Source organism: Mesoplodon densirostris, chromosome 7, assembly GCF_025265405.1.
Source record: "Mesoplodon densirostris isolate mMesDen1 chromosome 7, mMesDen1 primary haplotype, whole genome shotgun sequence".
In the NCBI taxonomy this organism is placed as follows: domain Eukaryota; kingdom Metazoa; phylum Chordata; class Mammalia; order Artiodactyla; family Ziphiidae; genus Mesoplodon; species Mesoplodon densirostris.
The window spans coordinates 102,168,124-102,185,644 of NC_082667.1; the positions used below are offsets into that span (position 1 = coordinate 102,168,124).

The 17,521-nt window shown below is 35.2% G+C and overlaps 1 protein-coding gene across 1 annotated transcript in view; it reads left to right on the forward strand.

Annotated features, from left to right (window-relative positions):
• The window catches only part of DDX10 (DEAD-box helicase 10), a 273,250-nt gene that overhangs the window by 229,644 nt on the left and 26,085 nt on the right, over nt 1-17,521 (forward strand). The window contains exon 17 of the mRNA XM_060104813.1: nt 14,143-14,279. Coding sequence (XP_059960796.1) covers nt 14,143-14,279 — 137 coding nt within the window. The remainder of the gene's footprint in view (nt 1-14,142; nt 14,280-17,521) is intronic.

Consider the following 17,521-nt stretch of genomic DNA (forward strand, 5'->3'; position numbering starts at 1 on the left):
TGCTAGATATCACCTGTTCTGCAGTCCCCTCCAACATGCATCCTCTCTACTTCAGCCTTCTCCCAACTGTGCCCATGTTTAGTGACATTTCCGTGTATGTCTGTGTGTTCACTTATCTTTCTGATATCCTCCCATTATTCAAAGTTCAGTCTCATATCCATTTCCCATCTTCCATGAAGCCTTCCCTGTGTGTTCCAGCCCTCTTGGAATTCCTTCTTTGACTTCTGTAGCAGTTATACTCACTGTACAACAGTGTCAACTCTTTATCACCCATCTTTTGTGGTGATCAGGAATTATGTTTTCGGCCAGCTTTCTTGAGATTTTTAAGTATTCTGAGAAATTTTTATATTTCTAAGCTTGTCTGTTGGTGGCTCCCTTTATTCACATCAACATCCTATACTGGTGCCTGTGCCACCAGCATTCTTCAGGCATCCTGTTTCATTCTCCTTCTGCATCCTTCACAGGAGCCTGCACAAGGCCGAGATTATAATGTAGGCAGTAAAGTCAGGAATGACTGGCAGGTAAGTAAGTCTGTCTATCTAGTCAATGCTTGTATTTGCAAAAAGCATGGCTTTAATACTTGGAGCTTTCCATTGTGGACCTTTTCAGATACATGGCTGTGTGGATAGTTTAACCACTCTCCAGAGGAAAAGTAGGCTTTGAAGAAAAGTGTTACAATTCTGAACTTTCTTACCTCAAAGCACAATTGCGAATCAGTCCCCTTCATAATGTCATTACTCCTGACCTTATACTTCATACTGTGGCTCTGGAATGAAACTCAGGTAGGCCCCAAAACCTGTCTACTAAAGCATTCTACAACTATACAATTCTTATCACCCAGTGTTGCAGTAATTTATGCCCAAGATTATGCTACTAATTACTTGAATTTGGTGAACAGCAGGTTTGGAGCCAGAAATTTCCAGGACATTTTGAGGGAGGGTATGGGGCAGAGAGGTGAAGAGTTACCAGGATGATATAAAAACCCCTATAAAATTATCAAAGATATGGTTCTCATACCTGGCAGTATCTGCAATCTGTTCAGATGTTACCAGTATCTTCTGCATGTCTCCAGACAGACCTTTGGAGGCCTGGGAAGCCTGCATCTGTATCTGGGAGTATGTTGCCTCATCTGGTGCTTTCTGTAGTAGTCAGAACAGATGTGGTTACATTTCCTTTGCCTTTAAAGAAATTTTATATATATATAGATAGATAGATAGATAGATAGATAGATAGATAGATATAGATATATAGAAATTTTATATTTTTAACCTCATCTGTTGATGTCACCTTCATTTGCATCATCTTGTAGTAATGCCTGTGCAGCCAGCATTTTTTAAAAAAACCTCAATTAAAAACCCTGAACTGAATAATTCTCATACATATGATCTACTAATTTGAACATGCATATAGTTGCTATTAGCATTAGTAAAAATATACATTTTAAAAGGGTCTCAATTTATAGTAGTTTTGGTCATTGCATATATTCTCAAAAATAACAATTACTATCATTATGGGGGGAAATGAGGATGGAGGAATCTAGGCATTTTTTTTAATGGTTTAAAAAAAAATCCTATTTAAAAAAATGTTAATAGTGTTGGGCCCATAGAATTAAGTCCAGATTTCCTTAGCATACGTTCAAGGCCCTTCCCAAGCTGGCCCTTGTCTACTTTTCTAGCTTTGGCACCCACTGTTGTCCCATCCTTCATGGTCCTGAAACCTCCCTGTTGTTTCCTGCCCCTCTCTCTTTCCCTTTGTCCTATAAATTCTGACTCATTCTCAAGACTATTTTGAATCTATTCTGTGAAATCTTCTCTGTTCTTTTAGATTTGTATATGTGTGTGCACACAAATAAAGTAACTCTATGAGCAGATGCTTTACAATTTAGAAGTCTTTCATTCACTAAACTGGCTTATGTAAATAATCTATAAATACTTGCTGAAGAAAGGAAGGAAAAGACAAAGTGCACATGAGAGTTCATAAATTTGTATAATGCTTCTTGTATAGTGATTGTTTAGGATTTATGTTGATTTGAAGATTATTATTAACATCACTGACTTGGTAGTTCAGATTATGGATGAAGGTGGGAGATACTTGTTTAAGTTATCTTTTTTTGAAAGATTTTAGGTTAATTTTGTATTGTAACCCAAAGGTTTGGGTTCTGGCTCTACCACTGACTATATTTAAATTATCTAATCCTATTTCCTTATCTGTAAACTGTGAAATTTTAATACAATTTTCATCCATTCATTCATTTGTTCATTCATTAAACATTTGTCTTCTAGACATTATTTTTATCTTTAAAATTTAACCTTTAAATAATGGGCTTTTCAATTATACTGCTTTAACCGTTAGAAAATGCACCAAAATGTTTGTGTTTTCTTTTTTTTTCTTAGCTTATTTGCCTACCTTATTCTTTTGGAAAGCTGCACAAAACAAACTGTCTTTCAGATATATGGTCACTAGAGATTGTAGTTTCAGCTCTATCTATAAATAATTATATATGGATAGGTGATTTAATCTTAGCCCAACATCTGAAATGATATACAAAAATTGCTTTTTGTTAGTTTCTTACCAGGGAAGCATTGATTGCTAAATAGAATATTAAAGAGATTGATATGCAAGATTAGCTATTTTTTTCCAAAGAGGGAAAGTAACAGAAGGTAAGAAATTTCATGCAGATTTATGTAGTGGATGAGTTAGATGTGATTTCCTCAAAGTATGTTTCTCCTTTGTAAACAAAACATTTCTTTGCTTTTGTCTTGCTGAATGGAAAATTGATTATCTTAATTGTGCCTCTGTTCAAACTCACTTATAAATGACTGTATGGCAAACTGTAAGGAAATAGAATAGAGAATTTCAGCATTTGAAAGTTTTCACTGCACAAGTGAACTTTAATTTTGTATTTTAAATTTTAATTTGGCTATTAAAATCATAAGCTAGTTGATTTCTTAGTTAAAGAAAATTTGTGAGAGCATGAGGATAATAATACACTGTGACTACACGTCATGTTTTAGCAGAGGAGGTACTAGGTTGGTGCTGAGAAGTTTTATAGATAGGAAGAGTAAGAATTAGGAAATAGTAAGTGAACTTGAAAGTTCATCGTATATTTTTATTTCCTTTAAGGTGAAGGTGGCAAAGATGTAGGAAATTGATGGTAATTCAGCCTTTCTATAATATAAGGCACTTAAGATATTCTTTTGTAAACTTTTAAAAATGTATTTAAACAACTTAAATGAGAGTTAATCTTTTCATGATTGTAAGCCATTGTTTATTATGTGCTGCAGATCATGATTTTTCTAGTTTTAATGTGTAATTCATTTCAACTAAATTTGAAAATAGAAGCCTGAAATGGAGTAAAAACTTGACTACTGGAGTAGATTTATCTCCGACAGATCTACTTATCTTAGCAGTGGTTTATTAGTTTTTTTAAATGAAAACTCAATTATTTGGTTGCTAAAGTGTCATGGGGGAAATAACAAGTTAATAGGATTCAAAATGTAGAACATTTTGGAAAATGGTGTTTTGCTCATTTAGACATACTCTTTTGTAAAATACTTTGTCATTAAAAGAAATAAAACTTCCAATAAAGGACAACTCTGTGACTTTTCAATTAAGTAGTGATTGTGGAATTTTAAGGGAACTTGGGAGCAATTTATAATTCATTTCCATTTTTGAAGAAGAAAAGACTTGTTTACTGCTGTAAAGAATATTGAATGATTACTGTCTTCCTTTTTTTTTTTTTTAAGTGGAAATTTCTTCTCCTATATAGAAACTTTGTAGAACTTTGGATTTGTAGTTGGCATTTATTCACTGGCCTACAATTCAGATCATGACTAGTTTGGTCAATTTCAAAATAAGAGAAAGATGGAATTTTAAGTAATTTGTAGTTTATGTTTAGCGAGGTTTGGAATATATCCTCTGATTGACAGAGGCAAGCTTCGACCTGGGTAATTAAAAAGAGTGCATACTGGGACCAATGTACTAATGCTTGAACAGTTAATTGGCTCTGTTTTAAGAGGTGTAAGAGTGCTTGTAATACACTCTCCAGAGTGTTTAGATGCCATCATTGAGTTGTTTTTCTATGCATTGTTTTATTAGTCCTGTTGTATTATATCACTAAATCAGTATTCAGCTAAACCCAAACGTCACCATTATGGAATAAATTTCTAGGAGACAGAAATAAACTGAAAATATTCAAAAATATTTTAATTAGTATGATAACATTATTATTAAAAAGTGAAAGGGAAATCAGGCTATTACAATTTAGCATTATGGTGGAGGAACAGTAATTTCTCAGCTCTGTCAGCTGCTCTTGGGTTTAGTTCTGCACATTTACCTTAGTAGGTAGATGCTCATTTTCAGCAGGCACATTTAATAATAACATTAATCTTTTTATGCTCATAACTCATAAAAATGTTTTCAATAATTTCTTCTCTAAGTTTGTACCTGGGATTTATAGCTTGGGTAAATCTCAGAAATCAGTCTCTCTAACTATCGAAAATGGTTGGCTGTATATAGCAATCAGAATTTTTTTATCTTCCCAATGCTTTCTTAGAAAGTTGTTTTGAAGCTTTATTAGTGAGAACAGAATGTATTTTGAATACCTCATTTTTCTGTAAAATTTTCTTTTCTTCACAATCTTTATATTCTTTGTCAGGATCAGAAATAGTTTATCATGAATTTTGGAATTTCCCCTCCTTGTGGAATTTTGAGGTGCCAAAGTTGACATTCTGCTTTTAATTCATACAATATGGGGAGGTTCCTTTTTAAAAATCCTAAGTGGGGGCTTCCCTGGTGGCGCAGTGGTTAGAATCCGCCTGCCAGTGCAGGAGACACGGGTTCGAGCCCTGGTCCGGGAAGTTCCCACATGCCGCAGAGCAAAGAAGCCCGTGTGCCACAACTACTGAGCCTGCGCTCTAGAGCCTGCGAGCCACAATTACGGAAGCCCATGTGCCTAGAGCCCGTGCTCCGCAACAAGAGAAGCCACCACAATGAGAAGCCCGCGCACCGCAATGAGGAGTAGCCCCCGCTCGCCACAACTAGAGAAAGCCTGCGTGCAGCAACGAAGACCCACTGCAGCCAAAAATAAGTAAAATAAAAAAATAAAATTTTAAAAAATCATAAAAAAAAATCCTAAGTGGAATTAAATAACTAAAATTTAAATACAATTCTTAAAGCTTATTTCTATGAATGCTATATGGTAAACAGAAAGGCAGTAAAGATAATTCTCTATATTTAGACTGAATTGATTTCCTCACTAACAAACACTGACTGACCAGCAAGAATGCCCATTCACTCCTTAATCCATTTCATGCAATGTGGCTTCCACCTCTATTCCTTAGTAGAGTGGTTGAAATTGTATCATTCCCTTTTACTTTATAAACATTTAAGGTCTTTGGCGTAACAAAATTTACTGTGGCACTAAGGGATGATCCTTTACTTTCTGTATAGTACAAGGAAATAATCTGTTCTCCTTCACTTCACATCAACCCTCCTCTCCATTTCTCAGAGATGTTCTGGAGTTATATAACTTTGTTTTTAATTTTAATACAGCTTCAAGAGTGTTACCCTTTTTTTTTTTTTTAAGAATCATTTATTGTTTAGTTAATGTTGTAATTTATAGCAGCGGTTCCCAACCTTTTTGGCACCAGGGACCGGTTTCGCAGAAGACAGTTTTTCCACGGGGTGGGGGTCATGCGGTAATGCGAGCAATGGGGAGCGGCCAATGAAGCTTTCCTTGCTCTCCCGCCGCTCGCCTCCTGCTGTGCAGCCTAGTTCCTAACAGGCCACGGACCACCACCAGTCCACCAACCAGGGGTTGGGGACCCCTGATTTATAGAGTTTGCTTAATCGGTCTTTTTTTTTTTTTTTTTTGATGTGGACCATTTTAAAAGTCTTTATTGAATTTGTTACAGTATTGCTTCTGTTTTATGTTTTTGGTTTTTTGGCTGCAAGCCATGTGGGATCTTAGCTCCCCTAGCAGGGATCAAACCTGCATGCCCTTCGTTGGAAGGCGAAGTCTTAACCACTAGACTGCCAGGGAAGTCCCAGTTACACTTCTTATTGAGACATTTTGTGCTCACTCAATTTTAACATTAGAATTTCATTTTTGTTTTTGCTTTTGCTGTAGTTGTGAATGCTCTCAGAAAGAAAAAGAGATAAGGGAAACATAGCATGTGTAGAAGCATATTTAAGCATACATTTATACCTCTTTTAGAGAAAAAATGAGGTATACAAGATATATTCTGTTGCCTGTCTACCAGAGGAATTTTATACAATATTCTAAAGTTTTAAACTTCTCAGAAGTAAGACCCTAACTCATTCATTTTTGCATACCCATTATGGGCTAAATATACTAAGCACTCAGCAAATGATTATTAATTCAAGCTGAAGGGAGTGCTTGAGGTTTCTATATTTTTTGAATGAAATTCAAATTCATGTAATGGTCATGAATTTGATCATACATAAGTCCATATGTATAGAAATAAGTAGATTCTTTGTGTATGTATAAATCCTCAGTGTGTATACAGACTCTTACATGAGGTTTTCTTGCATGTTTCTCTAGAGGGAATTTTAAACATAACTAATTTGTTATTTTATAGGTGTATTGCACATTTCATTTTTCTTTACTGACTACTCATTTGTTTTCCCATTAAGGTGCTGATTGCATATTTTCCAAGCATCTGCAATTAATTAAAATCTTTACAAGCTTCCTTAAACCTAAATACTGTAAATTTTATACTTGAGAAATCTGAGATGGAAATTAAGTGGTTGACAGTTATTAATAAAAATCTTATGATCAGATCTAAATTTCATATGATCAGATTTCTAGTGTTAAACCCTTATCAATAATAAGTACTTATATATTTTTTATTTTTTATACTCAGTATTTAATAAATAATAAAAATATTTAATAGTATTGTATTCCACTTTAATATTTTCACATTAAATATTTATCAAATATTGAGAACCTGCTCTATGCTTTATGACTACAGTAGTGAGCAATGTTAAAAAATGTTTAAAGAAGATAGTTTAGGTGATACAGACTTTAACATTTCGTGAAGTGGACAGTTTCCTTTTGGAGAACTGCAAAATGGGGCAGAAGACAGGAGGCTTTTATAGGATAAAGAGCAAAGAAGAGAAAAATTGAAGATATCTGATTGATTGGGGCCACATTAATCAACCTTGTTTGGAGTGAGAAGACCCAGGGTTGGCTTGGCGTTTGGGGATTGGCTGACAGGACATACAGCATTTCTGGTCAAGTGGACATTTATAGGGACACGGAAGTTGTCTAAGTTTTGGTTTGCTGATGTGGCACCCCAGGCAGGAACAGCTCCATCTTAGCCCTAGAAATCTATTTCAATAATGATAACAGGACCTGGCCCCTACTCTCATGAAACTTACTGCCTAGGAAAGGATGCAGACATTAAACAAATAATGAGTTCATTCTAGGTATAGCACTGAAGAGAAATCTACAGGATGTTTTACTGAGAGAGTGATGTTTAGAAATGTTTAATCTGAGACCTGATTACTTGAAGTTAACCAGGTTTGGTATAATAAGAATATATATTTGGTCTTTGTCCCTGGTTCCTGACAATGAAGTCAGAGGTTTTAACCCATGGAATTTCCTGAGTGATGGAAGTGTTTCGTTGTTCATAAGAAGCCCCTGTTCAACACACTTGAATTTATGCTAATGAGTTGACTCAGGGTGGGATGTCTAGATAGCTTCAGGGTGGGGACTGGTCACCAGAAAGACTAAGCGTGTGATTAGCCCCATCCCCCTTCCTGGGAGGAGGTTGGGCCTGGAAATTGAGTTATAAGAACTCTTGAACAACAAGATTCTGAGACCTTCCAGATTGGTGAATGTGTTGATGTCCTGGGAAGGTGACCCTCCTGTAGAAGACATGGAAGCTCTGCACCCCATCCTCACTGCATACCTCGTCCTGTGCATCTCTTCCATCTGGCTGTTCCTAAGTTATACCCTTTAAATAAATAAACTGGTAATCATAAGTAAAGCACTTTCCTGAGTTCTAGAGAATTATCAAACCTGAGGAGGGGGTCGTGAGAATCCCTGAATTTGTAGTCGGCCAGGTAGAATGGCAAGTAGCTTGGCGACTGCATTTTGCAGCTGGTATCTGGAGTATGGAGTCTTGTGGGACTGAGCCCTTTACCCCTGGGGTCTATGCTAACTCTGCATAGTGTCGGAATTAAATTGAATTGATAGACACTCATTTGACTTTGAAGACTTAGTGTTGAAGAGAAACCACATGTTTGGTGTCAGAAAACACTACAAACCAGGCAAAAGGAAGTAGAAGAAGATTCCAGTAGAGAAGTAGCAGTAATGCAGACTCTGAGGTGGGAAGGGGCTTGACTTGTTCCAGGATCTGAAAGTGTGGCTTCAAAACTTGTAAGCAGGTGATAGACATGATCAGATTTGAAACTTATTTAAAAAAAATTCTAATGACAACACAGAGAATTGGAGTGATCAGAAGAAGAATGGTTGCAGGGAGACTCATTAGGAAGCTGGTACAATATTCCACACAACAGAGAAGAGAGGCTTGGGAGCAAGGGTCATGAAAGTAGGGATGGTCACATACAAGGTGACACAGAAAGCACCCCCATATGTTTTATGAAGCTTATAAAATATTATTGATTGTGAAGAAATAATTGTACAAGTAGCAAATTCAAAGCTTTAATGGTGAAAGTTGAGATTCAGGATGATGTAGGAGAAAACCTAGCATATGTACATATTTGTGTGATCTTGTTAAGCTATTTAGTCTTCTGACTTACATTTTCTCAATTTTGAAAACAGGAACAATAATTCTTTTTCTTCCTACTTCATAGAGTTTGAAGATGAAGTAAGATAATGTATGACAGAGCACTTCATAAATTTGTTGTAGAAGAATGCCACTTCTCATCTGTATTTCTTCTCATCATCAAAACTGAAAGCAAAATATAAGCTAGTTGGGTTACATTTCTTTTTTGGATATTTTCATCTGCCCTACTTAATAACTGAGTCTTCCAAGTGTGTATTTTAGGAAAAGTATTCCTATTTTCGGTGAAATATTTTTCTCAGAGGTTCTGAAACTGTATTTCAGGAACAACCAGTTCATAGAGGTGACCCTGATCTCTTAGTGTATATGAACTACTTTTTTTCTAAAATTTCTCAGAGCCTTAAGACAGGAGTGTGGGTGTGACCATAGGACTGGGAGGGTAGAGAAAAATGAGAGAATAATTAGTCAGTGAGGGAGGAGTGGTTGCAGCTTCCAATCTGGAAGTACCTGAAGAGAAAGAGGCATGTTGACAGCCAGGATCCATAAGTTGAAGGCTGCATTCTACCAGATGTTAAGCATTTAGCAGGGCTAGTGGAGTCGATTCATTCGTTAGTGGCTGCTCCGCAGAAATAGAAGAACATGGCTTTCATTTTAGTGCTTATGTGGATAACTATCCTAGAACAGTTCATTTTATCATCAGGGCAGGGACTCTGTCTTATTCACTGCTATATCCCCAGTACCTAGTAGTATGTCTGTCACATGTCTCCTTAATAAAAACTTATTGAAGGAAGGCATTTTTGTAAAGCGTCTTCATAATACTTATTAAACTTTCTTAGACCATGTTTATCATGTACAACTATGCTTGTGAACATAATGATTCTCTGAAATGTACCATATACCCATGTAGTCCACAGACTCTAGTTGGTTCTCCCTCCTTAACATCTCTCATACCTGTTCCCCACTTCCATCTCCACTGCCACTTCCTTCATTGAATCCCTTTCCTCACCTGGATTATTGTAGTTTTTAAACTGATATCCTACCTTCAAATCTTATACCCTCCAACCACCCTTCCCATTGCTGCCAGGGTGCAGCATCTGTAAGATACAAGTTTAGTCTTCTGCTAAAATACTTAAATGGTTCCCTTTTACTTAGAGCAGTGAGTTTCCAGCCATGATGTTCTAACACACTGATATGTCACAATCATTTGGAAGGTGATAGGTATATCATAGTATTTGTGCTGTCTCTCATGAAAATGAGTCCAGAGAGAGATAAAAGTGAGGATGGTGCCATATTTATAAATTAGCTTTTAAATGGTTCATGAAATCACAAGGATAGAGAGAGACAGAGCAGCTAAGATGTCCAGTGTCCATTTTCTTTACCACCTTATCTAACTAGAAAGAGCATACTTCTAAACTAGACCTTGCCAGAACTATAAACTCAGTACTTTTCTCCAGAATGTTTTCATTATGGCAATACCCTCTTAGTGATTTTTATTTATGCTTTGTGTTTGTTGTAGATGATAGTGTTTTTTAAATTTTTAATAGATTAAAGGCATTAATAGAGGCACATTATACTTTTTAATACAGATATTATACATTTTTATAGTTATATGTTTCTAACCCTTCAAAGAATGAACTAAAAGACAAAAAAAGATCAATATGAAAATGTCTTTCTCCATCATCTCTACAGCTTTAGTAGGTTGAAATTGTGTTTCTGAAAGGAGTGATTGCCAACTTAAATTTATTTGTCATTGTCATGAATTGAGGAGTATAATGCAGCACAGACAATATGGTATGGCATCAACAGTGGGATCATCTTATAGATCAGGAAATAGCAAGACCTGAATGTTGTCAATTATAAGAGAGTCATAGTAATACAAATCCAGATAATGTTTTATCCATTTAAAAGTAAGTTTTCATCACTTTAAATTTGTATTTTCCTTCAAATAGATAAACATGTACAGTGGAATATTGAGTTAAGGTGTTTATACTAACTCACTTTCTAATTTATTTTGTATTATATTGTACTTATTTTGTGAAGGCCACTTGCTTTATAGTAAAGGTTAAAGGAGAATATTAAATGATTCTAGGTGTTAAAATACAATTAATTGAAGTATTCTGCTTGACATATCAGAGTACAGATCTCAGAGCCAACAGAGCAACTGGAGATTAGGGGAAAACCCAAGAAGCAAGGAAATCACAGAGAGGGGAGCCCAACTCTGCCTAAATCCTTGGCTGAGTGTCACATTTCACAGGCTGAGGGTAGACTCATAGGAAACCAGGCTAAAAAAACAGCAGTTGGAAGCCATAAGAACAAAACAGAGATGAGATATAAGTAGCTGAGTACCATGGGTTAGAGAGAATTTGCAGTTTGAATCCAGGCAAGGTAATTGTCTATTAGAATAGAAATCTAATAATCCTCAGAAAAACCTAACAGAATTCAGTTTTTCTATAATATATTATCTAAAGTGTCTAGTTTTCTACAAAAATATGAAACATGTAGTGAAGCAGTAAATTGTGATCCATGGCCAGGAAAAAGTAGTCAATAGAAACTCTTGTTAGCCCAGATTTGAATTTAACATAGATTTCAATGTAGCTATTTTAAGTATGTTAAAAGAATTAAAAGAAAATTATAGGTATGTAAATAAACAGATAGGTAGCCTCCCCAGAGCAATGGGAACTATATTTAAACAAAACAAAAACAAGTGTGGTATTAGACCTGCCTGAAAGCACAATTACTGTAAAATTTTTGCCAGGCAGGCTGAAAAACAGTTTGGAATTGTCAGAAGAAAGCAACAGCAAACCCGAGGACCCAGTAGAAATAACCCTGTGCAAAGAACAGAAAGAAAAAAGATTGAAGAAAAATGAACAAAACCAAGAGAACTGTGAAGTAGTCCATTATACATGTTCTTGCAATCATGGAAGGAATGGTAAGAAAGAGGCATAAAAATATTTGAAGAAATCATAGCCAAAGACTTCCCAAATTTACTTCTCAAGCATTGATAGATCCAAGAAGCTTGCAGAGCCCCAAGAAAGACGAATACAAAGAAAACCATTCTTAGACACATCACAGTCTAACTGCTATATGATAAAGAGAAAATTTTGAAAGCAGCCAGAGGAAAATGACACTTATTACTACACTTCAAAGAAAAAACTGAAATTATTTCTCGCTAATGAAAAAATTCAAGCTTCTAAGAAAAAATTAGAATTTTAGAAAACTTATATCTACCAGTAGCTTCCCAATACTTTGAAAGACATTTAAAATGATATTGACCATGATATTAAGAAATATGATTTTTAAAAATATTGTATAATGAGATGTGTTAATATTTGAAGATCCACATAAGGAAGATATGCATAATTTAGTGAACCAGTATTTTCCACATGACCGGTGCACAGTGTTATGAAATCATTTACTGGTAAAAGATCCATTCAAAGTGCAAAGTAGACCAATGGATTTTAATGTTAACAGAGTACAGAAAGTTTATTGATAATGGCTTCAGATTCCACATTGTAACTACTTTTTAAGAAACTTCCACTCATCAATGTTTATTGTATCAAAGGAGAGTAACTGCACTTCTCTGCAAAGGCTGTTAAATTACTTCTCCCTTTCCCAACTACCTATCTCTGAGAGACTGGATTTTCTTCGTATATTTCAACCAGAACAATGCATTGAATGCAAAAGTAGATATGAGCATCAAGATATCTTCTTCTGAGCCAGACATTAAAGAAATTTGTAAAAATGTAAAACAGAGTCCTTTTGTTTTGGAAATAGTAGCTATTTTCATAAAAACACTATTTATGTTACCATATATGTTAATATATAATAATGTAGAGTTTATTATTACTTTTAAATTCATGAATTTTTAAAAAATTCTGAGTTTCAACTTCTAATACATTAAATGGCAATAGACATAATCCACCTTAACAGGAGCTCTTTGGAGTCCTTCATGTATTTAAATGTAAAGGTACCATGGGACCAAAAAAGCTTGAGAATTACTTTGGTAATTCTCTGGCTCCACCTTTAGATAACAGATTCCTTTGAGAGCAAATTTTCCTTTGGAAAATTGGAAATATCTTGTAGCCTGGGAGATTAGTGTTCTTCAGTATATGATGACATTCAGTTTTTGTTGACATCCTTGATTATTTTCAAGTGGACCGTATAGTAGTATGCTGTTGAGTTGTACTGCTTACTGCCTCTGGTGGCGGCCTTTTCTTCTTCCCTTCTGATATTTGTTTCCAGACCTTTTATTTTTAGCAAGGAATTTTACCAAGAAAGCAATAAAGGACTTTTGCAGTAGTGACTAATCCTTACTTTCTTTACTTCTTCCTTCTTTGGCTATGTTTAGAGGTTATCAAGGGGAGCTGTACAAAGAGTGTAAGCAGACTTCAGTAGAGGGCTGCACAGTCAATTGCTATGCCATGCTGAGTTGTTATTCAGTTTCTGGGAAACAGCATTAATGATTTGAAATCAAAGAATCATTGAAGTTTGTCTCATATGGTGTGAAAAAGAATTATAAAGTGGGTAACTAAGAGAAATTCATCCAGAATTGTTTTTTAGTCCTGCTTACTGCTTATAATCTGTTAAATGCGTGTGACAATGTTTGTTTGTATTTCTTACCTACCAGGTGACAAAACCAATCTGCCAGAAATAAACTTGTTATAAGGGATGTTCATTACATAAATGTGTAGTAAATTTATTTTAACATTGCATTACTTAGTTCTTTGACAAAAATAAACCCTCACAAAACAAAAGTAAAAAAGCCTAAATACCTCCCTACTTCCATGAAACTGGATAGTTCCCAACTTTCTGTTTCTTGGTATTCCATCTTATTTTTAAATTGTTCTTAGTGACTGTGTACTTAATTCGAATTTAGAAGGCCCCTCACTATTAATGAGCTTATACAGATCTGATTGTTGTTTTAAGACTTATTGCAGTCAAAAAATTATCAGACAGATATTTCTGTACTCTCTCTTCTGGCCTTTTACATTTTTACCTAATATTTTTGGTAGTTTTGAAACTTGCGTAGTGGACAGGAGCACTAAAACAAATTTATTTTACATTTTATTTCTTTGATAGTTGAGTTACATGGAAGTAATTAAACTGTCAAATTTGTCCCATATTGTGTTTAAGGGACTTAGTAGTGATTTATTTTTTGAACCATATTTTGTTTTACTTTTGAAATGACATGGGTTTTCTTTCTCAGTGCAAATGATTATGGTTCTGAAAGTCACATAGAGGCTTTTGCCAGAATAAAAGGCTTCTAATTTGAGGATCTCAGTTAGGGGTATTTATTTGGGGCTAGAAGTAAGACCTGATTATTTATGAGCTGTTTTCTTAAACCACAATTTCCCTTGCGTTTTCTTAGGCTAAAGATGAAGAAGAAGCCTTTCTGGATTGGAGTAATGATGATAATGATGGATTTGACCCAAGCACACTTCCAGATCCAGATAAGTACAGAAGCTCCGAAGAATCAGATAATGAAGATATGGAAAATAAAATTAGGTATGTTTCTACCATTGGTGGCATTAAGAATATGGGTCTTCTCCTTTTAATAACTTCAAAAGATGTGTGGAGACAAACATCTCATGCTCTTCTCGTCGTTTTAGGGGCCCTTCTACTGTTTCTGTTAATTCCTGTTAACAGATCTATGGGTTATATGAGAGTTGTATCTTTTTCTTGGTCTATTCTCTTCTTGTCTCTCTCTTTCTGAATCTTTTATGCTTAAGTATTTGATGCACTAGGGTATATTTAGTGAAAACAGAGGTAAGATTTTATTTTGATTCACTGTTGAGATTGTTGTTAAAAATTATTTCTGAATTTTTTAAAAAGGCAGTTATACTTTCAATTCTTTGATGTAAAATTAAGTAAGAAACACATAAAATAATGGAAACTTGTACATAAACAGCCTTTGACAAATTCTCTCAAATTAGAATCTGTTCATTTTAATGTGGACTTACTTGCTGCCATGCCAAAAATAGATGAAATGTAATGAATTGAATGACTTGCTCAGCACTTGTTTTCAGAGTACTATGTATTAGATTAAATTGAGATTCTGTTGATTTAAAAGTTGAGAATATTGAACTGCATGGTTCATGATTGAACTAAATCAATGAGCCTATTTAGGCACAAGGGGGAAGTACTAATAATGGATGAAGTTAATATGGTTGAAGGGGAGAGGAAGCTTGTTGGAACCCCTCAAGTGCTAGTCTGAAAAGTTTGGAGTTGAAAAAATAGGTCACAGAGAGCTATAATCCAGTTTTAACTAAGAGCATTATGAAAAGGTCTCAAAAAGATTATCCCCTTAAGAGAAAAATGCTATAGAGAGATCATTTCAGAGTTACTCTTCATTTTAATATTGTGCTCATTTAAACATAGTATTATTTTATAATAGTGAAAATGACTTATCCAAAATGCAGTCTTCCCATGTGATGTCAGAAACTTGAGACATTTGCTATTGGACAACTAGGTAATGGGCATAATAACTTTACTACCACAAGAAGCACCACAGGTGAAAATAATTTATTAGGATTTAGAAAAAATATTTAAATGATAAGGGTTAAAAATTTAGGTCCAGGGCATAATTCTAATCTTTAAAAATTGACCTCTAAGAGTAAATATGCATATTCTACTTCAGAAAGTTTCTTGGTACACATGTCCAGACCTTGATGAACTGTCAGTATGGTTGTTTGTTGCCCTTTTTATTCTTATATAAATGTCCCTGTTTCAGAGTAGTTTTGGGGATCTTCATTTTGATAGATGTGATGTAACTTAACACGTATAACTTTATATCATTAACTTCCAAATGCTCTGTGTAATTTTACTTTCTGAAGGGAACTTTAATTCTTACAGTTTGTTATTTGGCCATATTTTCCACGTCTGTCTAACATACCTTTAAAACATAGAGAGCCAACCTTTGAAATCACTGGTAAGATGTCAGCAATCCTTCTGTATCTGATTCATAAGGATTTTTTTCTAACATTTTTCATGATAGTTTCTGGGTCGTCCTTAATCTACGTACAGCAGACATTTCATTTCATTCTTTTGGCATCTCTTACTCTCATAGTGACATTTCCCTGCTACCACCTAGTTAATATGACTTGTTCTCAAATAGTTTCATGTTTCATCCTCTTAATGAGCTTGTAAATGCTTTGTAGCTAGAAAATCTGTCTTTTTATACCAATACTTTCAGCTCCAGCCTTTACTCATCTCCCCAGCATTAATGTCATAGGCACAGAAAAAGGCCCTGAAATACTTGTATTGATTAATAGATTGATGAAGGAGATTTATAGAGTAAAAGAGGGAAACGTAATAATAAGCAACTATATAATTGGTCCTAATAGCTTAAATGATAACAAAGATGCCAGAATAGATGGTTGGAGAACTGGAAGAAGCCAAGTTCCGATAGTGTAATGCTGATGCACAAGATGGTAGTAATACCTTGAGAGATGCCAAAGCATCTTAACTCAGTGACAAGCATTCAGATGGGAAATATTTAAGCATTACATGAAAATTAAAATAGTTTTAAGTTAAGGCATAACTGATAACTACATTAGCAGAGATTGAAAGGAATTGATAAACTTGTCTTAGGCTGAAGAAGAATATCTTGTTGTTGAAAAGAATATCAACAAGGGCTTTATTCCTTTAGTGCATTTAGGGGCTTCCTGGCAGTTTTGTCTTTGTATGAGCACAGTGATTATCTAGTCCAGCCCCCTCCTCTTATAGATGAAAAAGCCACGGCTTCGAGGGATAAAATAATTTGTCTGTGATCACAATACAAGTTAGGGACAGGTCAGTGTGATCTTCCTGAATCAAATTGATCCTCTGGTTCTAATCCTTCAGACAAGTTATATAGAATTACTATGGCACTAGGAGAGGTAGCCCAGGAAAACTACCTCAAGACAAGTTTAATGTTATTTGGCTGAAGACCTGATCCAAGACCTAACCATAGGATAGATTTGACTGGACCATGGTTTCCCTACCTCAGCATTATTGGCATTCTGGCCCAGATGATTTTTTGTTTTGTAGAGTTTGAGGTGGTTGTAGACTGTTTAGCATCATCCTCTACCACTAGCATCTCCCCAGTTGGGATAACCAGAAGTATCTTCAGACATTGCCAGGTATCCTTTGGGGAGCAAAATCTCTCACAGTTGAGAACCAGTGGACTAGACCCAGGATGGCAGAATGTATTACTAGTGCTTAATTGCCCCATCCCTCATCCAGGGATAGGCTTTGTCTGTATTCCTTTCCATTTAGTCCTAGCAGTCCTTCTCAAACAGGGCCCATCAATCAATTGGGATTGGTACACAAGATAAAACCTGTTTTCCATTTCTGGACTAGAAGGTAGGATTTAGGGTAAGTTACAAGTAATAGTCTACATGTGAAATTTCTATTTATACTCTAATTTTCCCTTCTCTCTTGAAATTACCTCAGTGGCAATGAATAAAGATATATGTAAACTAAAACCACATTGTTTTGGATAAGAAGAGGTATTCACAAGTAAATTCACGTACACTAGAATTTTGACAGTAGTAATTGCTTCTGCTGTGTATAATAATAACACCAATTCTATCTTCCTATATTGTTCCAGTTCTGCTACATCTTTTTTTCTTTGCCTCTCATGGACATGACCGAATGCTAAGATTTTGTGATGTTAGCTTTAGAGGATCCTCCTGGCTTGTTCACAGGTTTTATTTGGTGCACTGTTTCTGGCTTCTGCTCAATAATTGTATGACAGCTAGTGTTCC